The sequence below is a fragment of the Aphanomyces invadans genome, assembly GCF_000520115.1.
Source record: "Aphanomyces invadans strain NJM9701 unplaced genomic scaffold supercont1.62, whole genome shotgun sequence".
Lineage (NCBI taxonomy): Eukaryota > Oomycota > Saprolegniomycetes > Saprolegniales > Verrucalvaceae > Aphanomyces > Aphanomyces invadans.
In genome coordinates, this window is record NW_008580207.1 from 215442 (window position 1) to 237868 (window position 22427).

Here is a 22427-nt window from a genome sequence, read left to right on the forward strand (position 1 = left end):
TGATTGGAGTAGAACCCACTGTCGTTCCTTCTTTTCACGATGGATTACCATCAGCATGCTGCCACGGACATTCGACATGTCCTTGGATGAAGAGGCTTAGGCTCGTGTATCCCTCGCAAACCATGGTGCCGAGCCAACAATTCATTCGCTCCTTCTGGGGAATGCATGCCTCGCAGCTGGGTCTGTGTGTGGTTTTGCTGAAAAAGTAAACGTGATCGAGCAGGTCACGTTTACTTTTTCAGCAAAAGCACACACAGCACCTTTAAGTTTCACGTGCCACTCCTCGATTTGTTTTTGACTGAACATCCTGCATGCATTGTGCAGGTTTCAACGAGTCTATACCGGGGCAACCTGTCACAGCCATAAAGCAGCGCTTTGGCTCGTATGGTGCTTGAGTGGAATGCACCAGCCGCCGGACACTCCGAAGTTGTAGCGCATGGGCTATTGGGTCGCGCGCTCGACATGGGTTTCAACCGAAGCTACGACCAGGAGTGAATGATTGGCTGAACTGGACCAATGAGATACTCCCTCCGATCCAAAAAGGTTGCGCGACTTTCAGGAGGGTTGACATGATACATCATTAAATTTGTATGCGACTTCAGGCACAGTTTTCGTTCATCCTAGAATTGATTTCTGCGCTCCAATTGGCCTGTTGGAAAGAGCGCGAAACGGACAGCAGTTTAGGGATTTTCAGGGTTGAAATATGATGATTCCAAGTCATGTTATGGAGGTCAAAAGATTTAATACAAATTCCAAGATAAATCCAGCTTTTAAATATACAAACACTCTTCCATGGCGGGAATTCTGACAGCTCATTGTCACAATGACACAGAGCAGGCATAACCTGACACTTATGGAGCGTGAGGCCATCCTGCGTGAAGTCTTGCTCAAGTGCCAAGGCGGCGTGGTTGGCCGATTACCGAGAGGCTTCGGAAACGAACTTGCAACAAAGTATGCGTGCCACGTGTCGTCCGTTCGTCGCATCATAGCGCGAGCAAAGGCTCAGGGCATAGCGTCTGGAAACATGCAAGTGTGTGTAGCTAACCGAAAGAAAGGACGCGTTGGACGAAAGATAAAGCATACAGCGGCCCAGGCGCGACGAATGGCGGTGTTGGTTTTTCGTGAATCGCAAATTTGGGTGGTTCTGAGACACACATTCTGTAACGTTACAACCTCGAATTTCAATATATATCAAAATATAGGGTGAGCGGCGAACATTTTTTCCAGGAGGGATGCAGGAAATTCCAAACTCGCGCAATCTTTTTGGATCGGAGGGAGAAAGTTAATGCAAGAATTGGTCCAATCAGACACGTCTGTATTCATTTTCACAGGTGTTTTCCATTGATATCAAATATTAGAAGTTGCTTGCCGAGGTAATCCCTTGTTAAAGTAGACAAACCAACATTCGGGCAGCCTCGGGAGTATGCCAGTTCTACTGTAGTCACGTCGTTGGGATACGCTTGTGGAATCGAAGCCATAAAGCAACCGTGCCTTTGGATTTTCGTGCACTTCGTACATTGCAACGTATCAATGGCAAAGCTTGCGCTGGTAGCCTCTCTGTTCACATTGTCTGCATATGCTCCCATGTTGAGGCTACTTAGTTAACTGAAAGATCTCTAAACATTCAGAATGTTGGTGGCTTGCACTTACTCGAGGGATTTTCTCGATGGGGGAGGACGGTTGTGCTTACATATCTTCCATGAATATGGAGTCTGATGCGGGTGCCGCCGAACACGACGCGCTGCCGCGACAACCGACGTGGGCGCATCTCTCCACCAAGTCCGATCGCGGTGAGGATGGCAAGGCGACCGATATACCCACCGTGTTGAATCCGTGGACACTCAATGTGGGCAGCATGTACGCCTTCCCAATTTTGGCCCGTCGATCAAATTCCAAGCAGCAAAGCGCCCTCCGCGCCCACCTCCCCACCAAACACGACCGAGCAAACTACACCGGGTCCGGCCTAGGCTTTGTCATGTTGATTCGGTACACTGACAGTCCTGTGGGACCGTACGATGAGCTGCTCCTCGTGCCTGGAGCTTTCACGCCTCCATCACCAGGCAATCCCATCGCCAGAACGAATCACATGAAGGAAACGTTTCTTCAAGCACATGGACTGCTCGCCGCCCGCCGCGTGACCCGCATCTTCGTCTCGACGGAGGCTTCGCTTCGCAACGGTCGACGGAATTGGGGCATCCGCAAGGAGCTGGCCGATTTCACGTGGACGCCACGCCCGACAACGACCTCATCATGGAATTCAATCGTGGACGTCGTTGTCCGATCTCGTCTCGATGGCGAAGTGCTGTGCGACGTCGCGCTCAAAACCGTGCGCACATGGAGCGTTCCCGCTCGACTGAATTGGCTGCAAGGAATATTGCTGCCACCTTTGGAAGAGCGCGAGATCGACGAAGAAGGGGTGCCTACTGCAGAGAATGCATGGATTCAAACTGTGCTGGGAGGGAGCCTGCGCATGCAACCCGCCTCCATACTCACTGACTCCACACCGCCATCATCCACATCGCAGCGACTCGACCGCTTCCCCAATCTCCATGATTTGAGCCTCTGGCCAGGAGTCCATGGCACCGGCACAATCACGTTCACAGCCACGACGACAAGGACGTATTCCTCGCCAGCTCTGGCCACCCATCGCCACGACAAGGATGCATAGGATCGTTGGAGCGGAGACCAACCACTTGGTTCCTTCAGCGATGTGTGACGGATCTGGCATTGGCGTGTTTCGAGAAGTAGTCGCCGTCATAAATTGCGGACTGTTCCTGCATGGTGATGGAATAAAGTCCTATTGCATCGTTCAATGATTTCCAAGGCACGGATGAGGACGTGTGCACGATGCGAGCGAAGTTGGCAGAGAACAGCGCACGTCGTGATCAACGCATTTCGCACGTAAATACGATGTCGAGGGGCCTTCACGCATCCATAAAGAAGCAAGGAAGATCCCGGCGTCACAAACGGTCCAAATCGAAGATCGAGAGGCATCCCGCGGCATTGCTTCAACACCATGCTTTGGTTGAACAATGGGTCCATTGACTGCAGCATAATACCGTGAATACGATGAACGTCGACATTGCGCCACGACAACACGTGACAAAGGCTGGATCGACCTGTCAATCCACGAGTACTTTTACTTCAAACAGTTTGGATGCGGCAGAAGGAGATCCAAGCGCGGCGTTGTCGGCCATTGGCGGTTGCTTCCGCGAGGTAGTCGGCGGGTGCGCAGTGTCTTCGCGTTCCCAGTTATACCGCCCTACGCACGCTCGATGACGCTCGTTGATTGAAACGGCGCATACCACTCGATTTAATCACCCGTCTGTTGTGGTTGTTTTCGTCCACAGACGCAAGAGCCACAAACTCGCTTATGCCGACCAAGGATTGCTCCATGGGGTTTGAGTCTTCTTCCATGTAATTGAATCGACGTTTCGACGAATATCCGTCCTCCAAGTTGCTCTGAAACGAAGGTCGTGCATTTTCTCGCTGGGACGCAGCTTTGGTGTCGCGATATGGCGAAAAGGTCGGGGACACCGATTGATGTCCTCCGGACGTGGGGCTGAGTACGTCAAAGTCTGTCCATGGGGGCCGTCGAGTTGTCGATCCGACGGAAGAAGGGGTTGTCGTGTGTATGGTTGGACGAACAAATGCCTTGGAGGCTTCAAACGCAGCTCGATCGCGTGCCAGCAACTCTACATCAGCCCTGTGCAATACGCTCATGAATCCAGGGTGTTGCCATTTTACCCCGTTCGTGGTCCAGTTTCACACGCTCGAGCATCATCGCCTCTACATTTAAGTGAGTGGATGGGAACCGTTGAATATGATACAACCCAGCTACATCTGCATATCTGTGCAATACAGAGATGCACAAGAAAACGCAATTGCTTCCACACACTTTACTTCTAAGTGGACCCAACATGCAAATCAAATAGCCAAGATCAAGCAGGACACAGCAAGTGCACAAGACAGACACAGTACCTCGCTCGAGCTGCATCTGCTGCCGCTCGACTTGCATTTGCGCGCGCTCGTAGCGCAGTTCGCTAAGCAAGCCCTGTACTTCATGAAGCACATCATGCGAGTTATTCGTTTCATGTCTTGATGATATGCCGCGGGACGACGACGACGACGTTGGTGATGGCACCACTCGTGACGAAAACGGGACAGGCGGGGGGGACACTCCAACAGTTGGGGATGTGTAGATGCTCAAACCATTCGTGCTTCCGCCAGACGAAACATATCGCTGCTGCTGCTGTTGTTGTTGCTTGGGAGGGTTCGGCAGCGATGCGACGTGACCAAGTTTTTGCTGCGCGCGAAGATGTTGTTGCCTCTGCTGCTGGCGTTCTACCCCAACTATCAACCCAAGATCACAAAGCAGCTCGTCATACCAAGTTGAGCTTGCGCTTCCTCAGCGATACGCTTTTCCTCTTCTTCCTTGGCTTTTCTCCTTGCCTTTTCCTGAATTTGCTCGTCGAGCAGCTACTTGCTGGTCAGTAACGTCAGGCATGCCCCATGCATTTACCTGCCGCCATCGCTGTTTCTCCTGTTGTCGTTGTTGATGCAGTACCTTTTCATCTGGTTCGTGCAACTGGAAGCGGCGCATAGACAGGATATCGGCCGTGCTTGTGGATGGACGTGACAGTATGGTGTTGGCAGATGACCGACGGGACGGTGATGTCGACCTCGTCAGTACATCATCCTCTCCTTCCCGTGACCTTCGCGTGGATCGAGGATCCTCCTCTAGCGACGAGGACCACCCTGCCGGCCACGACGACGATCCTTCACCTGCCATGCTGCCGCTGCTCCCGACGCGACGCGGGGAATTCGAAATCTGGCGCTTTTCATACAGCTATCCGGATAGTTATCCGGGTGTGCGTAAAATTTGCCAAACTCGCATGTTCCCATTTCCTTGCTCAGGCACGTGCCAGCGTGGCGCTCGCTCCTCACGCCCGGCAGCACGACCACACGGCGCCATGGCACAGCACTACGAGAGTGATCGAATCACGTGGGATTCGCAATAGAAGGCTTCGAGAGACACGTTTACATTTAACAACAGGGTGGGAAAATGACGTCCACGGATGCGTTTGTTCTCGTACAAGCCACAGCTGCATGGTTCACCTCGACAGGGAGAATGCCGTAACTGTTTGGCCATGTCAACGCCAACAAACTGGACGACTGCTGCCCTCGCGGCTATGTAGCGCTCAAGCCTGTGAGATGAAACATGGCGCTGGCCATCATGCAAGCACCGGTAATTTGCTGGCAAAAGCGCACGGCAAAAAATGTGCGAAAAATAAACATGAAAAGAATGGCGGGTACCCGGATAAGTAGGGATTATCCGGATGAACAGTGGACATTCGCACACTGTGGAAGATGCAGTGTCCCGCGCAAGTGTATCCAGCCAACTCGCGGCTGTTTGTCGTCTGCGGCCGCGTCGTCGGCAACGAGGAGCTGGAGAAGCTCTTCTCTCCGTTCGGGAACGTTGTAAATGTGCGCATTGCGCTAGATCGTTCCAACAAGTCGCGGGTACGGCCCGGTGGGAACAGCTCGGTCCACCTGAACTTGAAGGAATGAGACACAATGTTGACGGGGGGTTTTCCACAGGGATTTGCGTTTGTGCAGTTTGCCGAGGCGACAGAAGCAGCTACCGCCATCGAAAAGTTACATGGAGCGTTGGTGTATGGGCATACGTTCAAAGTGAGCCTCGCCCATGCATCCTCCCCGAAAGGAAAGAAAAAGGACACTGCAGCATTACTTCCGTCGGGAAAACGCGCGCGTGACGATCGTGGAGATAAGACAGCGCATGCTAGTAAACGTACCGGGGCAGCAAAATCGTCGCAAGAAACAACAACTCAACAGACCTCAGGGTTCCACGTGGTGCAATCGGTTGTGTCGGACATGGTGCAACAAATTGTGGATTTGACGGCAGCCACATCGTTAAAATCATCTCCCAGCACCACATCTCTCAAACGAAAAGACAGCGATGCCGACCTGTGTGTCGATGGTTCCACACATACTTTCAACAAGCGGCAAACGTCTTCGGCGAAGCCGTCGTCGATCATGTCACACCACCAGCCTATGCAAGAACACCAGCGTCCTCGCATCGCGTCTGAATTTGAGCCCCGTAAGATGCCCAAGCGACCCCCGCCACCATCGATGATCCGGTCTTGTCAGCCACCGCCACCACCTCCTTGTGGTGGCACGCGCCTTTTTGTCACAAGCCTGTATGAGGTATGATCCAGTGGTTGGGTTTTTGTGCGGCGACGTCACATTGACGGCTTGTCTCGTAGTATACACATCAGGAGCTCCACGCAATGTTTCACGTGTACGGCGACTTCAGTCATGTGCAAATGGTGCATTGCCAGGGCAAACTCCACACCATGGCGTACGTGCAATACACAACGGTATTGCTTGGCACATTCCAAAAGAAACTTCAATACTCATCTGGAACGATCGTATAGGCATCGACAGCGCAATACGTGGTCGAGTCCTTTTCAAGCGATCGATCGTTGTTGAGCGTGTGTTTTGCCGATGAAACCAAACAAACGTCGAGGTAGGTTTGCAAATTTCGAGCGCCAATGCTCGCATTTCATCCTCCATGAGCCCTGTCGCATGCTGACTTTTTACCTTTGTAGAATCATGCTCAACTGGCTGGAAGTTGGGTTTGCCATGGCGACCAGTACGTTGACAACGATTGTGTCGCAATGCGACGGCATGGAATTCGTCGACATCATTCCCATCGCCCCTGTTCCCACAGGAAGCGTCTCGGTCACAACGTCGGTATGGCATTCTTCTTCAGGCTTTTCCGAATTGGAAAAACGAGATGGCGTGTGCTTGCCCATATTCTTGTCAAGGTGGTGAGGTCCTGACCGTCCATGGTGTAGGGCAGATGCAACGTCAAATTTACCAACGAAGTGTTGGCACGTGCGGCATTTGGGTACTTACGAACGCTGCCGTCGATTGTGTCGCTTCAGTTGATACCGGACCCGACCAGCTCGTACGATGTGGTATGACCATTACAACGCCCAGCTGCTCTGCCATTTGATCTGCATCCGAATGTGGCTTTGGCGCTTCTTTGCGATCGCGCCCCTCAACGCCGTTTTGACAGGACATACGAGCGGTTGAAAGTCAATTCGCCCACCTCATGTCGACACCATACTACCCGTACGATATTCTATCAACGTTCATGACGATATGCATGCTGACCGCCGTTGCCTCTTTTGTCATGTGCACGCTGTGGAGTCATGTTGAATGTGTAGGACACCTCCGATGCCTGTGCAAGCACCCGCTGTTGCTTCCAGCGACGACGAGCTGTTGTGGCTTCATGTGGCAAGTCCGGCGCCATGCACGTGGTCAGGCATCCAAGTACGTTCATCTGGCACGGCGTCAGTAGGCGATTGCTGTCATGTAGAGCGTCGTGACGCCAGTGCCCGTGTTGGATTTGATCGTTGATGGTGGCGACGGGTCGGATGACGACGGGGCGCGAAAAGGCCGCACGAGTAGATCCAGTACCGACAAGACGATGACCCACGATGGCGATGTTGGTGACGATGCCCCTGGTGACGACGATGTGTCGACGCGGACAGGAACGTCCAGTCAGCCCACCAAACTGTGCGAAGCTTGGGTTCAATTTGCATCGCCCAAGCATGCGCTCATGGCGATGAACACGCTGCTGCGTCAAGACAGCATAGCCCAAGTGTCTGTGGCACAGCTTCCTCCGCCGATCGCGTTGCGCCGGCATGCAAAAAAGGCCAAGCGATGGATGTGATGCCGCCACGATCGAGTCCACCGAGAGCTTGGTTGTATGGCGGTTGCAATATATATATATATTTCAACCCTGGGGATTTGTAGGAAAAAATAAATTAATGCTGGCTGGATAGGTCCGGTTACGTTTCCGGATATCGTGCTTGAAGTGGGGTCTCCAGCATGAAGCGCACGACGTCGTCGAGAGCGGCATCGAGGTCGTCTTCGTCGACGGTCGCGTACGAATGATGGAGCCCCGTCATGGATGGAAGTTCGTCTGTTGCAAGTGCAGAGCGTTTGGTCGCAGCTCCAATTACTTGCCAGTCCTTGGTCATCTTTGTCACGTCATCCAACGCCTCCGCGCTAGAATCGGTAAGCCCACGTCGTGGTCTACATCCATCGACGTACTCTAAAACCGTGTGTCGCATCGACCGCGTTGAGCTGAGAAACGTAAACGTTCCATCCGGCGCTGCATTCCGTTGTCGATCATGGCGCTGGTGCTCTGCATAGGACGCTCGACGCACAACAGGCGGACTTGTATCCCCGGGCGACACGTCCTTCGCGCCACGGGGCATTTCCTGGATGTTTTCTTCGACCAGTGTGTCGGCGCATGCCAGACACAGCGTGACTGTCCCGTCCAAAGAGTCGCCGGTCCTCCATTCTTGGCTACACGGTTTGCACACGGCCTAGACGGCCCATGATCAATTGTTCGTGTGATTTCCAACGCACCTGTCGGCAAACACGGCATGCTCCATGGCGTGGCGCAAAGAAGCCGAACCTGGCGTCGCACAAACCGCAAATTGTTCTCTGCTTGGCGTCAGACAGCGTGGACCTTGGCCGCCGCCGCTCCAACGCAAGCATTCGATGCACAATCAAGTGTTCCTCGAGGTGCAACACCTGGGCGACATGTGCCTTCATCAATTTCGCCTGTACGACTTTCGGCATGCGCAACGAAGGCGCCGACGCCACCAGGACATGATAGCAGTCCAACATCCCTTCCTCATGCGCTTCCACGAAAACGTGGCCCGACTACATGTATCTTTCGTCAATCGACCATCATGATGCATTCGACCCACGGAAACGGCATAAAAGACTCGATATTGATGGAAAAAAGAACGAATAAAAGAAGAAAAGACAAAAAAAGAACAGTTCGGCGCCCACGTACGCGGTAGACGTGCACTCGACGAATCCGGTGCGTTGACCACAAGTCGCCGCACCCAGGGACGTCGATGGAGTGAATCGCGCGAATCCAGCCTCGTCTTTGCCGCCCGGATGCTTCCTCGCAAAAGAGAAACTCGTCTTGGCAGTCTAGGAACACGGCATCTCGCGGCGCAAAGCCCAATGGCGCACCCCATACGGCCCATTCCACGCTGATGCTGTGGTCGACCTTTCCACCACGACGTTGTGATGCAGTCGGTCGATCCACAAGTCGATAGAGCGTTTGGCGGTCGAGCACAGCGTCACCAAGAACACGGGCATACGCCTTGGCTTGGGATGGCGTCGTTCCACTCGAATCGAAGAACGCCGCGATTTCGGACAGCGTTGCACGCAGCTGGGTATACGCGCTCACGCCTTCAAGGGCTGGGTTGGTTGCATCAGCTCCCTTGCGCAGCTACGTCCCACACGTCATGATGCGCGAGCTCCATGACGGCAACGTTACGATGGTACGTACTCTTGCCCGTCGATGTGTTCGCGGGTTTGTAACGACGCTGTCAATCGGCCGTGCGTCCATCGTCATGGCATTCCGCACTGTCTCTTGGCATGCTTTCTGTGCCAAAGTAATCCAGCTTGCCTTTTGTTCGGGGGTAAGCGGGGGCGGACGAAAACAAGGCGGCGCCGCCGCCATCGTACCGGTCATGGATGTTGTCGGAGAAATTTGCCTGCAGCACAGTTCATTCGTTTCAACACATTTTGCAGTAACATTGGCACACTCGCACAAAAAAGGCGAAAAAAACACCAAAAGATGCCCAATTTTGATTGAAAAAGCTCCCCGTCCGGGAATTGAACCCGGGTCACCCGCGTGACAGGCAGGTATACTCACCACTATACTAACGAGGACGCTGATCTTTCAGCGATAAAATATCTTAAAACTGTCCAAAATATCGATAGCAAAATGACATTAGATTTTTTGATTTTTTGGTAAATTGACTAGAATTGGATAGTACTCCCGTTGCTGAATTCCCTTTTTCTATGGAACGAGCGGCTAGTAGATTGTCCAAAAAGTAGTAGTACTAATCTCCGCGCCTCCTTGATGCGAGCACGCCGGCCGCTGAGACCGCGGGGGAGGGCAAACTCATGCCGCTGCAGCGCAATGCGATGGTGACTGCGGGAAAACTTTATGCTTGGTCATGGACGTGCAAGTTGTTGGCTGGACCGTTGTGTGGGTGGCGCTCTTTCGCGTTGTTCGAATCGCCAACGGTGGCCGGTGAGCTAAAAATACTGGAGGCCAACAAAGATCGAGCGACCGTCGTGCACCCTCGGCCTTGAGGGCACAGCTGGATTCACCGCCGATTTCAAACACGATGATGCAACCTGCTGCTGAAGACCGTGCTGCACCCGGCAGTGCCATCCCTCCCTCGACGACGACAACCCCACCGGCGACTGGCCAAGGGAAGATTCGCATCGTGCCCATGCGAACCGTGCACGACAGTGCCGACAACTACCCTGAGCTCGACACCGGGTCGGATGGCGTTGACCACAACGGGATCATGGTCGGGCAGTGGAAGCAGCCCCTCTTCGGTTGCATCGGGTCGTGCATCCCCAACAGTACGATTCTCTTGACGGCGGAAGGAGAGGAGCTCACGGTTGGCGTGACTTGTAGCGTGCGCCGCCGCCACGTGCCCGTGCGTATCCGCCGCGCAGATCGCCCATCGCATGGGCGTCGCGCGGTTCGTTCCGGTGCTGTTGATCTTTGGCGTGTTGTACAGCGTGTGCGTCATCTGCGTCGCTGCGTCGACTGCAGGCGGCCTAGCTGTGGCCGCGATCGCAGGCATTGGCATGTGGATGTACCTGTATCGACTGCGCACGACGATTCGCGTCGCATTTCAAATTCCAGGCTCGGTACCTCGACATATGCGCCGCCAGGAGCGTGGCTGAACGGGAGTCGTTGGTTAGATGCTCGAGGATCTGTGCGCCACCATGTGCTGCACCGTGTGCAGCTTGTCTCAAATGGGCGCCCATATCGAGTCGTACGATGCCAAGAACGCGTGCACCCTTCGCCCCAAGTCCGTCCTGCCCGGCTACAATGTCTAGCCGGACGTGTGCCGCTAAAGATCTTCATAAATGTACAACGGTGTGCAACTCGCACGCTGGGTAGTGGCTCGAGAGCGAGAGCATGGCCGATCGGGGGTCGGCGGCATGGCAAGAACGATTTGGTGGAGCGGCATCCGAAATTCGAGAATACAAAATGGGCTGCGCCTGGAAGCAGCGAGACGTGGCAAGAGAAGCACAGCACGACAGACGGAGGACGTGGCGCGGTACCGCCGTCCAGGCGCCGACGATCTGTGCACGCAGACGCCGGCATGGCACAACTGCATTGGATCGGCTACACCATGCTTTGAGTCGCGACGGTGCTCGTCCATCTCCATGGGGGTCGCTTCCGGCGATGGCGACAAGGCGTGGCGTTCGCTGCGCACTCGCCGCCCCACGCGCTTGGTCGAGCCCGCACGCCCTCGTCGTCCGTATCCATCTATGGCATCCCGATGTCGGAATATTCACGTCAACGGCGCGTCCATCGCGTGTGTGGTCGATTCAACGACTCGCACAAACGCATTCGCGCCCGACCGCCATGGCGCCGCCGTACGCACCCACTTCCGATGGCGAGCCGATCGTGCGAGGGCAGTGGAAGGCGGGCCTGTGTCACTGCTGCGACCACCCGATCCCGAATGGCTTGATGTGCTGGTGCTGTCCATGCGTGGCATTGTCGCAAATCGTCGCGCGCGTCGGTCTGTTTGACTACGTGCTGACGCTGTTGGTGCTGTACGTGCTGTCGTTTTCCGTGGTCGGGACGGTGATCGTTGCCGGTTTGGTGGTGTACCTCCGCACGCACATTCGTCGGTGGTTTGGCATCCCTGGCTCGATATGGGGGGACGTGTGCATTGGGTGCTGCTGCTGCTGTTGCGCGGTTGCGCAAATGGCGACCCACGTCGATGCTTACACGCCGGGCAAGTGCTCGTTTGAGTCGAAGCACGTCTTGCCTGGCTACGACACCAACTTTGAGCACGTGCAGCACCCCACCACGTCTTCGTACGACGCGCCACCCCCCGCGCACGCAACATATTCAGAACACGTCTGACGACGGGGGACTAAAGAGTAAGAGTGTGTTTCGTTGGCTCTTTTCCGACGACTTGCGCGACTGCTGTGAGTTGTTTGTGGCATGCATGCCCTAGGACTGCAATGGCCAGCGACGGCTGGCATGCACGACGCCGAGTGTGGTGGAGCGCCCAGTGCAGGCGTTGGGGGACGACCATCGCTGAGGTCGAAGTGAGCAGGGGGCTGTTTCCCATTGAACCCTCGTCTCCCCCCCCTGGCCCGCTTTCATCGAACGTAGGTAGAAAGAGACCATCCACTGGATGGCCACCACCTCAAGACCAGAGGAGGGCCGTACTGGAAGAAGTTCGTCCTACCGCAGTCAGCCACGTGCACCTGGCTGCTTTGACGTGGCGAGCACTGGTCACAAGGTCGCGATGGGGTGCACGATCGAAAACATGACGAACTGGTCGCTGCTGCCTGCGCCTCGAACGCGTCGTCGTTTTGGTCAGGTAGGGTCGGCGGCGCAACCATGGCTTTGCCGCTCCCATGGATCACCAGCATCGCCATACTCCACCCATTGCCCATCCTTGCATCCGTCGTGTGATGGCCAGCCTCGCAGGACCTGTGGCGATTCGTTGGCCATCTCATCTCGACCAACGTGCGCGGCCTCCCCCGGCGATGCGCCAGGACGTGGCCAAGTGCTGGTGGGATGTCTGCCCCAGGGTGCGAAAGGCATCGTGTTGTGCTTTGGGCGCGAGTCGGTATCACAGTTCACGCGATACAGTGGCGCGACGGAGCCTCGCCACGTCAGTTGAATCGTTCCGACAGCGCGGGCGACGATCGGGGCGTGTCGATGCGAGCACTCCCCTCGCTGCCTCGGCCCCCATCCAAACCCTTTGCCGCGTTGACAGCCCTGCCGGCGCTGGCTCAGAATAGACCATCGTCGGGGGGCGCCATTTAGATTCGCCTGTAGTCATTGGCGCAGCGACCAACGCATGCGTGTATTTATAGCCCGTGGCCTCGTCGCCTCGTTGCCCAGCGCTGGGCATTTGCACACTTGCCACCGCATTCCCACCACCATGTCGACCCAAGAGCAACCGACGGCTGTGACGAGTGTGCCGGACGTCAAGGTCGTAGTCGTTGACGACGGCCAGGCCAACACTGTTCTCGTCACGGGGCAGTGGAAGTCGGGTCTGTGTGGGTGTTGCGCCAGCATCATGCCCAACTGCCTCTGTGCGTGGTGCTGCCCTTGTGTCAGCCTAGCCCAGACGGTCGCCCGCCTCGGCGTCGGCGACTTCATGATCACGGTCCTCGCGGGGTGTTTGCTCCTGTTGACGGGGGTGGGGGGGATCGTGTTTATCGTGTACGTGTTTTACCTCCGCTTCAAACTTCGCACGGCGCTGAAGATCCCAGGGTCGGCCGTCGGCGACTGCTGTGCGGCGTTGTGCTGCAACTGCTGCGTCCTCGCCCAGCTCGCCACGCACACGGAATCGTACACCCCCGGTCGGTGCTCGTTCAGCCCCAAAGACACCTTGCCTGGCTACAGCGACTTGTACTCGCGCGCCACCGCCCCGGTGCAGCAAGCGACTGCCGTTGGCGTCCCCACCAAGACCGTGTGAGCCGTCCACGTCGGCGGCGTCAAGGTCATTCAAAAGGGGAGACCTCTCCCTAGACCCTAGCTTTTAATTCATGCATCCAAACCGTTGCCACGTTTTCAATCGACGCCCGCAGCACAAGACGAAACACAGAATAAATGTTACGCGGTGTGAGCTGCTCCCTTGTACGCGACGGGGAGTTACGGGGTACGGCCATGTTCATCGATCGCGATCAATCCATTGGGTCGAGGGAGGGCGAGCAAGGTGGACGAGGGGGGCGGGCAGTCCGACGTCGCCCCGCTGTCGGTGAGGTGGCCGCTCCACACGTTGCGAGTCGTCACGTCGGACGAAATCGACGACGTCGTCGTGAAATCCTCGACAGCATACCGCCAAAGGGGCGGTTGTTGGTCCCCGAGGCTGTCGTCACCCAGATCGTGCGACGGCACGCCCCAAATGTTGCTCGTGCCTTCAACCCCTGATACTTGACGAGACTGGATGGACCAGATATTTGTGCTTGCTGTTGACGGAGGCAAGGCACGACCGCCGCCGCCACTGTCGGACCAAATGTTGTCCATCGAAGTCGCTGGGTACTGCTGCAGCTCGTTTGCAATGAACTCCGTTGTGCGCATCGTGGGAGGAGCTGGTCGATGATGCCACACGGGGTTTGGGCCTTGGTGGAGGGCATCACTACTCTGACTGCTGTATCTACACAGGGCAGGTCGTCAACGTGTTGGCACGAACACAAGCCAGATGAACGCACACTGCATGCGCCAACATCAACGGTGACAATGGAAAACGTTCAGGTCGTACTGGAAGAGAGTGTTCTCGCTGTCGAGGACAGTCGGCTGTGAATTGTTGTCGACGGTCGTCGTGCCATCCCGGAGCTCGGCGCGTTCTGGACGCAGCGGCATCTCAACGCGATGGGATGTGCAGCATCCCATCGTGGGCAACGAACAATAGAGTGCACGGTGGCGACCCATCGACTTTCCGTCGCTGCGTCATGTGTGCTCGGATGAGATCGGCGGCAGAGATGATGCGGGCAGCTGCTGCATGTTACAAGCGCGTTGTCGGTTACGCCAGACTACGCGCAACTGCATCTGAAACTGTCAATCAAACGAGCGCCGGTTTCGCCGGAAACCGCTTCTGAAACGGTCAATCCGCGCCACCGACCGCGCGATGCGTCCGACACTCGGCGAGCAAAGCCTCTGGGATGGCGGGTGGTGCGGGGGATGTCCAGTCTCTCAGTGCAAGGGCGGTTGTGTCTCCGTGGGAATTTGGACGTCCACGTCACTGCGCAAGGGCCATCGACAAAATTGGGGTCGAGCAAGGCCGTCCGTCGTACATCGAAACACGGTAGTGCCTCGGTGTTATCCAAGTCGAGACGTATTTGTGCGCCAGCATGCATGTCTTGATTCTCTCGCCCGATTCCGTTTGGAGAACTCGACCCGTACTTGGTTGCCCTGCACAGAGCAATCGTCTGTGGAGAGGATGCTGCATCGTACCGAATCGCACATGACATGCTGCTCTGGCGCCCCGCATGACAGTCGTCGTAAGTCCCCAGTTTAGCCCGACCGACCACGAACGCGAGTGTCGCACCTCGATCGTCTCCGCGGCAAATGGCGAAGACGATTCCCAAGATGACGGCTCGATGCAACATCCCTCCGGGTGAGCAAGCTCACGCGTCGAATGGTCACGGCCAGTTGCGTCGTACCTGACGACGTAGCAGTCGCCCCCCTCGTTGCGACCTTGTTTGGTAGGCATTTACGTAGGGCTACGACCCCCCTCGACTACACGCAATATCACCCCCGACGAACAGCGCAGGTCAGTGCACGGGGGCTTCTGAATTCGACGTACTGCAAAAGTAGGGGCTGCGCCACCAGAGTTACGAGACCACTACGAGATGCGTCCAGTCGTAAATCGTTGTTGTGCGGGAGGGGGGGTCGGTGTCGAGCTTGCAGCATCCCCCCCCCCCGAGCAAACGAGGGAAAAAAATGGTGGTGTCGCCCCCTGTGATGGCGAGCTCGCCAATGCGCCTCATGATGGCGCGACCGAACGACTTCTACGACTCACTCGCGTATTCTTCAGGGGCAACGCAGACGTTGAAAGGAATGGTCGATGCCCATCTCGAACTCGGACAAGAGTTTTGTGCGTTGCATGCTACCATGCGCTCGAGGGGGAGGGGGCGCGCTCCAGTGGGAGGAGCAGCATCTCGCCTTCCTTCTCCATGGCATCGACGACGTATCCAAGCGGCGCGTCGGCGGCGCACCAACCCACCGGAAATGTTGAACGTCAACTTGCTATGCCGCTGGAAAGTGCACGTTTCTCGTGGGTGGAGATGGACATGACGAACGGACGACGACACCATGAAAGAGAGCAGGGTGGTTTTCTTTTTTTAGCCAATCCAATCGATGGATCATGCATAACACAATCGGATTGGCTTAAAAGATAAAAATATCCAGCCCAGTCTTCCGTGCGCGTATGGAAAAAACACGCATGGATTGGCTATATATTCCACCAATCAAATTCATTCCTACCAAGTGGACCACCAGCCCCGCAGTCAACCTGGCGATTCCTGCGTCGGGGGCGATGCATGCCGCGGCCGCCGTGCGCACGTGCACTGGGCTTCATGGCGTTGACCATCGTCGCCCCCGCTTCCTAGACCACATGATCGACGCGTCGACCCGATTCCGTCCATCGCGATACATTCCAACCAAACGACCATGTCCCCCCGCCTCCGGCACCTTCAACAAAGCCCATGCCGACGTCATGACAGTTGCCAACGCAACGGCAGCTGCGACAGGTCGGGTGGCCGAGCGGTGGAGGGCGAAATGCGTTGTGGGGGCGTGGTGGGATGGCGAGTATTTCGCGCGGGGTGGCTCTGCCACACGTGCTGGTGGGGGCGTCGTGCTGGGGCTGCACCCATCGCAGCAGCCCCAGCGCTGGTTTTTTCGTAGGCATTGTCCCTTTGACCTCCGCTTGCGTGGCCCACAAGCAATGGCGGCCAGCTTGTCGTGCACCGCGACGTACCGCTTCGAGACGTGCCCCATGCAGCTTGATGGCGCAGCTTGGCACACGTCAAACCGCGCCACACTCGTCCTGTTTTGCGCGGGTGGTGCGCGCGTCGGGGGGGGGGTGGTTTTCACCTCCCATGCATCCCCGCGCAGGACGGCGCCAGAGGGGGCATTGTGTCACAGGGCGGCGTCTTCAAGACGTCGCAACCAAACGTCGACGCGAGCTCGACGACGCTGTTTTTCCCACGTCCACAAGCTGCAGCTGGCGCCAGGATGAGAATGTCTGGATCGACGAAACACACAATCTTGTGGCGGCGTCTGTCGAGGCGACATGGAGCCCCACAGAAGCGCGGCGCGGAGGTAAAGCCGGCGGCAGCTCCCACCGGCGAGCTCGAGGCGTACCATCTGGTTCAGCAGCAGCCGGGCAAGTTCAAGAATTGGACCGCCGTCGACGACATCTTGTGAGGGAAAGTGGCACGAATCGGCGGCGGTCGAGGCGACCGACTTGCCTGGCATTTTCGAATTCACCGCCTTGGACCGCCGCCATGGGCTGCACGCACTCCACGACCCCGGCTGCGACCACCGAGCCTGAACCTGTCGTTGCGGCCCAAACTCCCGTCCCCGTGGCCGCGGCTGAAACCAACGACGCCACGGCGGCGCCGTTGGATGCCGACGCGCCGCCGCCAGCCGACGTCGACGCTGTTTCGATTGTTGGCCACAGCGTCGATGCCAAAGGCGTCGTCCATTACCACATCCAAACGGTGGCCATCGATGGCCACGACCCTGCCATCGTGAAGAAGCGCTTCAACGACTTCAAGGTATTCCATCACGGGTCGTCGACTCCGTTGCCGGCCTTGCCGAGCGCAGGTCTCTTTACGGCCTTCCAGCGCACCCAGGAAGCGTTGATTCGCACGCGCAGCGCTCGCTTCCAAGAAATCCTCCGCGCCGCGCCGCGCGACCATGTCACGGCGTTCCTCGTCGTAGTTGCCGACGACGAGGACTCGACGCCAGAACGGGCCACGACCGATGCTGAGCCTGCCGCCGCCACCGAGCCCGCTGCGCAAGCCATCGAAGACCCCGCTGTCGACGCCACTGCTGCAGCCGACGACTCGACGGAAGTATCGCCCGATGTGCAGCCCGCAGTCGTCGAGCCTGCCGCTGCGGACGTGGCCGAGCAAGCGCCTGCCGCCGCAGACGAGGCAGCGACTGCCGCGGCTGTCGAACGCAAGGTCAGCGAAGGGAGTGCCAAGGCCGCCGCCGCCGTTGTTGTCGACGAAAAAGTCCATGCACCTGCTCCCGTCGTCGCCTAAGCCGAGCGACTGCCTCCATATTTACTGCATGTCCGTTTATTTTGGAGTTTTGAATACACACCTCCCGAATTTGCATCGAGATCTGCGCTTCCATGCCGCCGTTGAGTGGCTCACCACCGTGCTAACGGAGCTTCCAGTGTACGGGCTATACGAGGCCTGGACAGCGATCGCGTCGTCTGCCAAGTTGCGGCGCACGTTGTGTTTCGACAAGGAGCAGGACGAATGACGCTCGAATCGACCCACCGCCCCAGCGCGTCGATTTCGCCATGGCCGGCTCGAGCCAGCAGGCAACCAGTTCATCCCGCCCACAACTCGACGGCGAACGGGGCCGACCAGCGTACACAAAATCGCTCGTCGCACGCAGCAACCTGGTGGCAATCGCCGGCGATGTGTTGGAAGTAGCTGGGGAACGACAACGGGCGACACAGTCATGGTTCGAGCCGCCACTAGCAACCTCTGCGACCCGGCGCGCAAGCCGTGGCTGGTCCACGTGGTGGGTTGCGGTTCGTTTGGAATGATGCATCGAGTGTCTCTCTGCGTTGTCGTCGATGCTACCCCTGGTATTTTTTAAACTCTTTTTTCTACATGTAAAATTGAAAGCCGTAGCCAAACTTGAGGTCGTCGTTCGCGGGAGTGCCTTCCGCGGACAGGAGCAGCATGAGCTGCGGCAACACCTTGCACTCCAACGCGGTCGCGAGCTTGAATGTCTGGTCCAAGCTGCTCACAAACCGCGTCTGTCGGAGGTCGACTTCAACGCCAAACGACGACTGCGACTCGCCCGACGCGTGGTTGTACACAAGTTCCGTCGCGAGGCGGACGCGATCCGACACCTTTCGGAGGTAGTGCAGCTGGTACGTGCCCTGGCTGCCGTACGTGCCGATGCCGCTCCACTTGCCACTCGGGTCGCTGTACTTGGCCACATACGACGCAATCGTCTTGCGGTGCTTGCCGTAATAGTACCCTTCGCCGCCAATCGCAACGTCGCGGGTGACGCTCTGCAGGTAGCTCACGCCCAGCAGCAGGCCGTTGGCCACCTTGACGTTGGCAGTAAAGTCCTTGCCAGTGTAGTCCAAGTCCACCATCGCTTGCGACGCATGCGCTTCGTGCTTGAGTTGTGCTTGCGCGCGCATCTTGAGTGCGTCGCCGAGCTTCGTGTGCCACCGCGCGTCGACGGAACCGTCGTGCGAGACGTTCCCGCGGAGGAGCATGGGGTCCGATCCGTCGCCCAGGACACAAGTCGCGCCGAATTGGTACACGCCACCTATCACGCACGAACGGGCATGAGACGACCGTGCAGCTGCCCGTGGACAACGTACCTGGAATCATGGGGTTGCCGAGGAGAAGCGCATGGTTCACGGCAAAGCGCTGGCCCAAGCCGCGCTGCAAGTCGAAGCGAAAGCCTTCAAACGTACCAGGCATCAAGACCGACTTGACTTCGCCGAGAATGTTCTCGTACAACCCAGGGTTCGGGAGCTCCTTGCGCGCTTTCTCGATGGCTTCCACGGCTTCCACCAACGAGTTGGACGAGAGATCTTCCGGGTTCACATCTGGCAGCGGGACAGATGCCGCCGCCGACGACGTCGCGAGGACTTGGTACTTGCGCAGTGCCGACAGGACTCCCATGCCCGCCGATCAACGTGTGCAGAATGGACACACACACCAGTCGTGGCGATCGCCGGCGATTGGCTCCGATGTCGACATTTTGCGTTTTATTCAAATGCACCAAATATAAAGGAATGCAGGTGCTAGAGTGATCGACGTTTGTTGCATTGTCCCATGCACGAAATCGGTTTTAACAGGTATGTATTTGGACAGTTTAACGCACCCTCTTTACCCACCCGTTGCGGGCACGGGATGTATTTAAAACTCGTCCCACCCACATTGTCGAGTTTAAAATCATTCTTTTACACCTGACGACGTGTTCTAAAATGCACGACGCGTTCTAAAACCCCCCCGCGACGGTCTTTAAACGGAGCGCCGCCGTCGGCGAAACCCAGCGGCATCCCGCATCCACCTTCTTTCCTAAAGGCATGCCGTCGAAGCACCAGGCTGGACGACGCGAAAGCACCGACACGGCACCCATCATCGGCACACCATTCGCATCCATCAAGCCCACGCATCGCACGCAATACACAGCGAGAAGAATACGCGGTGCCGCGTGTGCATGATGCCAGATCTCAACATGGCACGCACGTTTGCATGGCTGGGGAGGTCCTGTCGTGGATGTCCCCACAGCGCGACCACATCTGCACCATATCTCGCCCAACAGCGGACGCTCGCGACGTCAGCGAGCTGCTGCTGCATGGGGTGGCTTCGAGTCCATGCCGCGGCGTTCGCCCGCCGCATGTGCCGGTGGACGGTTTCACCATAGCGTAACCGATTCGGCAAACCGACCAGCGCTGCCATGCCCGTGACGTCGGCGGTCGTGGAGGTCCATGGCGACGTGTACATAAAGTTCGCGCCGCACGGGATAGCCGCGCGCCGGTCGTGCAAAGCTTGCGCGAGCTACTCGCCGACGTGTGCCAAGTGCAGGCAGCGGCGGCGCCGACACAAGCAACAAGCCGCGGCGCGCCGCGCGTCGATCTGGGACACTGCGTCGTTGAATCGATCGTGGGACATCCCGGATGAAATCAAACGCCAGCTGCCTCTCGTGTCGACGGGTGCCGTTTCGATCGTGCGTACCCATGGGGCTCAATCGTTGCTGGCGGCATGTAGAGAAAAAGGCTGACGGCGCGATCGACACGTTTATGCACTGGTCACGGTTGGTGCTGCCGCCGCCACCGTCGACCACTGCCCAGTACGCGACCCGGCGGGCCCAGGACACGGCGGCGCCGACCGCAACTCAAAGTAAGCTTTCGCCACGACGAGCGGCGGCGGGTCCAACATTGGGTAGGCGCGGAAAACGCGCCCGCGTTGTCTTGCGCGCAGCGCAACCAGTACTTTGGCGCGACCGGCCTCGCGTCGACGAAAGCAATCTATTCCAAACTGGCGTCCCAACGGGTATGCGCGCGCGGTTGTCGCGCGGTGCGCTCATGCCCGCGGTAGTACCTGCAGCAACGCGACGGAACCGACGGGTTGGTGGCCAAGTTCAAAGCGATGCTGGCGAGCACACACAGCGCGCCGTCCCCAGACGATGCGACCGGTGCGCGCCACATTTTCGCCGCTGCTGGTCGACCCACGCGCTCGTTGTAGTCGAAGCGTTCACCGCGCGCCACAAATTCGTGTCGCTGTGTCTCGACCACGAGCTCCCGCCGTGCCTGCGGCTCATCATTCGCAGCAAGGTGCGCGCGGTCGACACCGCGTTTGCCGACGACAAGCCATGGTAGGTATCGCCCGACATCAACGTGTCGCACATGAGCATGGGCGACGAGCTCGTGCAAGGTACGCGCGCGCGCTCGCTCGCTCGCAACGACGTCATCGCGCGTCGATCTAGTGTTTTGCGAGTGCCTCGTCGAGCTGCCGATGGTGCATTCGCTAAACTTGCGCAACAATCGGCTCACGGATGCAGGGATCGCGGCCGTTGTTCGGGTACGTAGACGACGACGTCGTCGTGCGGTGGTTGTCTCGATGGCGCGCAAAAACTCACGTCGCGCGCAGGCCGTGATGAACAAGCCCGACCTGTGCACGTTGGACTTGTCGGAAAACAAAGTGGATGGCGATGGCGCCGCCGCGCTGGCCGCGTACATGGCGACGGCAACGTGTGGTTTGTCGACGTTGCTCTTGAGCCATTGCGACCTTGGTACGATCGGCGGCGGCGGCGTGATTGAAGCCACCCACACACACGTAGACGATGGCGAAGCGCGCGCGTTTGCCAACGCGATGTGCACCAACCGCACGTGCCACACCCTCGACTTGAGCCGCAACCTGATCGGAGCGAACGAAGCGCTCAACGTTGTCCAGCCGGACCTTGTCACGGGCGGCGAAGCCCTCGCCGAGATGCTCGCGACCAACGGCCATTTGACGGTGCTCAACCTGAGCTGGAACTTTTTGCGACTCAACAGCGCCGTCGAGTTGGGCCGGGCGCTGGCACAAAACAACAGTACGTCCGCTTGCCATCGTCGTGATCGTCACATAAGCGCGCCGTCTAGCGCTCAAGGCGCTCAACTTGAGCTACAACGCGTTCGGAAACGACGGCGCGCAAGCGATCGGGTGCGCGCTCCAGCACAACATGTGCCTGGAATCGCTCGACATGTCAAACAACAATATCCCGAGCCAGGCGGCGTTTGTGATGGCCGAGAGCCTGCACCACAACGACACGCTGACGTTGCTCGCCATGGACGGCAACCCCCTCGGCCGCATTGGCGGGATGACGCTGCTCCATGCGATCTCGACCGCATGCAACAAAGCGCTCACGATTTCCCTGCTCGGGTGCAACTTTGCCATGGACGACTCGGGCGGGTTTGACCCGTCCAACGCGACGGTAATGCCGTCGGTAGGCGTGTCGCTGATCGAGCGGCGGCAGGGTGCGTACGATTTGAACATGGACGTCCCGTACGAGCGCGCGATCGCGCTCGAGCTTC

At 57.6% G+C, this 22427-nt stretch overlaps 11 protein-coding genes and 1 non-coding gene across 22 annotated transcripts in view; 6 read left to right on the forward strand and 6 right to left on the reverse strand.

Annotated features, from left to right (window-relative positions):
* Positions 1 to 1678: 1678 nt before the first annotated feature.
* Positions 1679 to 4818, reverse strand: H310_14174 (hypothetical protein). 4 transcript variants are annotated; one of them, XM_008881973.1, is made up of 7 exons: positions 4523 to 4817; positions 4389 to 4479; positions 3982 to 4344; positions 3748 to 3789; positions 3306 to 3695; positions 3120 to 3262; positions 2762 to 3045 (listed from the first exon to the last, which is right to left on the reverse strand). In XM_008881973.1, exons 1-6 carry the CDS (start codon positions 4790 to 4792, stop codon positions 3123 to 3125), a joined length of 1296 nt encoding a protein of 431 aa, XP_008880195.1. In that variant the 5' UTR covers positions 4793 to 4817; the 3' UTR covers positions 2762 to 3045; positions 3120 to 3122. The 4 variants fall into 4 exon arrangements, with proteins under 4 accessions (XP_008880197.1, XP_008880195.1, XP_008880198.1 ...); XM_008881975.1 differs by having other exon boundaries at positions 1679 to 3262; positions 4523 to 4818; XM_008881976.1 differs by having other exon boundaries at positions 3306 to 3789.
* On the forward strand, positions 1695 to 2906 carry H310_14175 (hypothetical protein). Its single transcript, XM_008881977.1, has one exon. The coding sequence runs from the start codon at positions 1700 to 1702 to the stop codon at positions 2666 to 2668; it is 969 nt and encodes a 322-aa protein (XP_008880199.1). The 5' UTR covers positions 1695 to 1699; the 3' UTR covers positions 2669 to 2906.
* A 529-nt stretch (positions 4819 to 5347) lies between the features above and the next one.
* Positions 5348 to 8571, forward strand: H310_14176 (hypothetical protein). 6 transcript variants are annotated; one of them, XM_008881978.1, is made up of 10 exons: positions 5348 to 5523; positions 5602 to 6228; positions 6288 to 6401; positions 6459 to 6550; positions 6633 to 6777; positions 6882 to 7004; positions 7106 to 7161; positions 7257 to 7362; positions 7409 to 8112; positions 8251 to 8571. In XM_008881978.1, exons 1-9 carry the CDS (start codon positions 5371 to 5373, stop codon positions 7763 to 7765), a joined length of 1773 nt encoding a protein of 590 aa, XP_008880200.1. In that variant the 5' UTR covers positions 5348 to 5370; the 3' UTR covers positions 7766 to 8112; positions 8251 to 8571. The 6 variants fall into 6 exon arrangements, with proteins under 6 accessions (XP_008880200.1, XP_008880202.1, XP_008880203.1 ...); XM_008881980.1 differs by having other exon boundaries at positions 7409 to 8560; XM_008881981.1 differs by having other exon boundaries at positions 7257 to 8560.
* Positions 7098 to 9626, reverse strand: H310_14177. 2 transcript variants are annotated; one of them, XM_008881985.1, is made up of 5 exons: positions 9413 to 9626; positions 8906 to 9352; positions 8470 to 8769; positions 8149 to 8426; positions 7098 to 8103 (listed from the first exon to the last, which is right to left on the reverse strand). In XM_008881985.1, the coding sequence occupies exons 1-5, from the start codon at positions 9596 to 9598 to the stop codon at positions 7884 to 7886; spliced, it is 1431 nt and encodes a 476-aa protein (XP_008880207.1). In that variant the 5' UTR covers positions 9599 to 9626; the 3' UTR covers positions 7098 to 7883. The 2 variants fall into 2 exon arrangements, with proteins under 2 accessions (XP_008880207.1, XP_008880206.1); XM_008881984.1 differs by having other exon boundaries at positions 8149 to 8769.
* Positions 9627 to 9726: 100 nt separating this feature from the next.
* H310_14178 lies at positions 9727 to 9798 on the reverse strand. Its single transcript has one exon. It is a non-coding gene; the product is annotated as a tRNA-Asp (tRNA).
* Positions 9799 to 9982: 184 nt separating this feature from the next.
* On the forward strand, positions 9983 to 11063 carry H310_14179 (hypothetical protein). Its single transcript, XM_008881986.1, has 3 exons — positions 9983 to 10506; positions 10562 to 10800; positions 10855 to 11063. Exons 1-3 carry the CDS (start codon positions 10263 to 10265, stop codon positions 10990 to 10992), a joined length of 621 nt encoding a protein of 206 aa, XP_008880208.1. The 5' UTR covers positions 9983 to 10262; the 3' UTR covers positions 10993 to 11063.
* A 464-nt stretch (positions 11064 to 11527) lies between these two features.
* H310_14180 (hypothetical protein) lies at positions 11528 to 12034 on the forward strand (the record flags this gene model as incomplete). The annotated part of the gene is made up of 1 exon (XM_008881987.1): positions 11528 to 12034. One exon carries the CDS (start codon positions 11528 to 11530, stop codon positions 12032 to 12034), a length of 507 nt encoding a protein of 168 aa, XP_008880209.1.
* A 976-nt stretch (positions 12035 to 13010) lies between these two features.
* H310_14181 (hypothetical protein) lies at positions 13011 to 14634 on the reverse strand. The gene is made up of 2 exons (XM_008881988.1): positions 14397 to 14634; positions 13011 to 14291 (listed from the first exon to the last, which is right to left on the reverse strand). Exons 1-2 carry the CDS (start codon positions 14564 to 14566, stop codon positions 13787 to 13789), a joined length of 675 nt encoding a protein of 224 aa, XP_008880210.1. The 5' UTR covers positions 14567 to 14634; the 3' UTR covers positions 13011 to 13786.
* H310_14182 (hypothetical protein) lies at positions 13071 to 13610 on the forward strand (the record flags this gene model as incomplete). The annotated part of the gene is made up of 1 exon (XM_008881989.1): positions 13071 to 13610. The coding sequence occupies one exon, from the start codon at positions 13071 to 13073 to the stop codon at positions 13608 to 13610; it is 540 nt and encodes a 179-aa protein (XP_008880211.1).
* A 2430-nt stretch (positions 14635 to 17064) lies between the features above and the next one.
* H310_14183 (hypothetical protein) lies at positions 17065 to 17988 on the reverse strand. Its single transcript, XM_008881990.1, has one exon. It carries the CDS (start codon positions 17881 to 17883, stop codon positions 17122 to 17124), a length of 762 nt encoding a protein of 253 aa, XP_008880212.1. The 5' UTR covers positions 17884 to 17988; the 3' UTR covers positions 17065 to 17121.
* Positions 17989 to 18327: 339 nt separating this feature from the next.
* On the reverse strand, positions 18328 to 19575 carry H310_14184 (hypothetical protein). Its single transcript, XM_008881991.1, has 2 exons — positions 19224 to 19575; positions 18328 to 19168 (listed from the first exon to the last, which is right to left on the reverse strand). The coding sequence occupies exons 1-2, from the start codon at positions 19528 to 19530 to the stop codon at positions 18489 to 18491; spliced, it is 987 nt and encodes a 328-aa protein (XP_008880213.1). The 5' UTR covers positions 19531 to 19575; the 3' UTR covers positions 18328 to 18488.
* A 457-nt stretch (positions 19576 to 20032) lies between these two features.
* H310_14185 overlaps positions 20033 to 22427 on the forward strand; it is a 7835-nt gene continuing 5440 nt past the window's right edge. The window contains exons 1-6 of one of the 2 annotated variants that reach the window (XM_008881993.1): positions 20033 to 20567; positions 20623 to 20754; positions 20801 to 20907; positions 20953 to 21049; positions 21100 to 21188; positions 21234 to 21288. In XM_008881993.1, coding sequence (XP_008880215.1) covers positions 20312 to 20567; positions 20623 to 20754; positions 20801 to 20907; positions 20953 to 21049; positions 21100 to 21188; positions 21234 to 21288 — 736 coding nt within the window. In that variant the 5' untranslated portion in view covers positions 20033 to 20311. The other variant, XM_008881992.1, reaches the window with a different exon arrangement.

Coding starts and splice junctions, on each gene's coding strand:
- H310_14175 (XM_008881977.1), top strand. CDS start 1,700: ATGAATATGGAGTCTGATGCGGGTGCCGCCGAACACGACGCGCTGCCG.
- H310_14174 (XM_008881975.1), bottom strand. CDS start 4,792: ATGGCAGGTGAAGGATCGTCGTCGTGGCCGGCAGGGTGGTCCTCGTCG. Junction 4,345..4,388: donor GGAAGCGCAAGCTCAACTTG/GTATGACGAGCT, acceptor TAGTTGGGGTAG/AACGCCAGCAGCAGAGGCAA. Junction 3,263..3,305: donor ACGGGTGATTAAATCGAGTG/GTATGCGCCGTT, acceptor GAGCGTGCGTAG/GGCGGTATAACTGGGAACGC.
- H310_14176 (XM_008881978.1), top strand. CDS start 5,371: ATGCAGTGTCCCGCGCAAGTGTATCCAGCCAACTCGCGGCTGTTTGTC. Junction 6,551..6,632: donor GAAACCAAACAAACGTCGAG/GTAGGTTTGCAA, acceptor TTACCTTTGTAG/AATCATGCTCAACTGGCTGG. Junction 7,005..7,105: donor CGACCAGCTCGTACGATGTG/GTATGACCATTA, acceptor CCGTTTTGACAG/GACATACGAGCGGTTGAAAG.
- H310_14177 (XM_008881985.1), bottom strand. CDS start 9,598: ATGACCGGTACGATGGCGGCGGCGCCGCCTTGTTTTCGTCCGCCCCCG. Junction 9,353..9,412: donor GAACACATCGACGGGCAAGA/GTACGTACCATC, acceptor TGTGGGACGTAG/CTGCGCAAGGGAGCTGATGC. Junction 8,104..8,148: donor ATGCGACACACGGTTTTAGA/GTACGTCGATGG, acceptor TACCGATTCTAG/CGCGGAGGCGTTGGATGACG.
- H310_14179 (XM_008881986.1), top strand. CDS start 10,263: ATGATGCAACCTGCTGCTGAAGACCGTGCTGCACCCGGCAGTGCCATC. Junction 10,507..10,561: donor CGGGTCGTGCATCCCCAACA/GTACGATTCTCT, acceptor CGTGACTTGTAG/CGTGCGCCGCCGCCACGTGC. Junction 10,801..10,854: donor CATTTCAAATTCCAGGCTCG/GTACCTCGACAT, acceptor GTCGTTGGTTAG/ATGCTCGAGGATCTGTGCGC.
- H310_14181 (XM_008881988.1), bottom strand. CDS start 14,566: ATGGGTCGCCACCGTGCACTCTATTGTTCGTTGCCCACGATGGGATGC. Junction 14,292..14,396: donor AGCGAGAACACTCTCTTCCA/GTACGACCTGAA, acceptor TGCCCTGTGTAG/ATACAGCAGTCAGAGTAGTG.
- H310_14183 (XM_008881990.1), bottom strand. CDS start 17,883: ATGGACTTTTTCGTCGACAACAACGGCGGCGGCGGCCTTGGCACTCCC.
- H310_14184 (XM_008881991.1), bottom strand. CDS start 19,530: ATGGGAGTCCTGTCGGCACTGCGCAAGTACCAAGTCCTCGCGACGTCG. Junction 19,169..19,223: donor CGGCAACCCCATGATTCCAG/GTACGTTGTCCA, acceptor CGTGCGTGATAG/GTGGCGTGTACCAATTCGGC.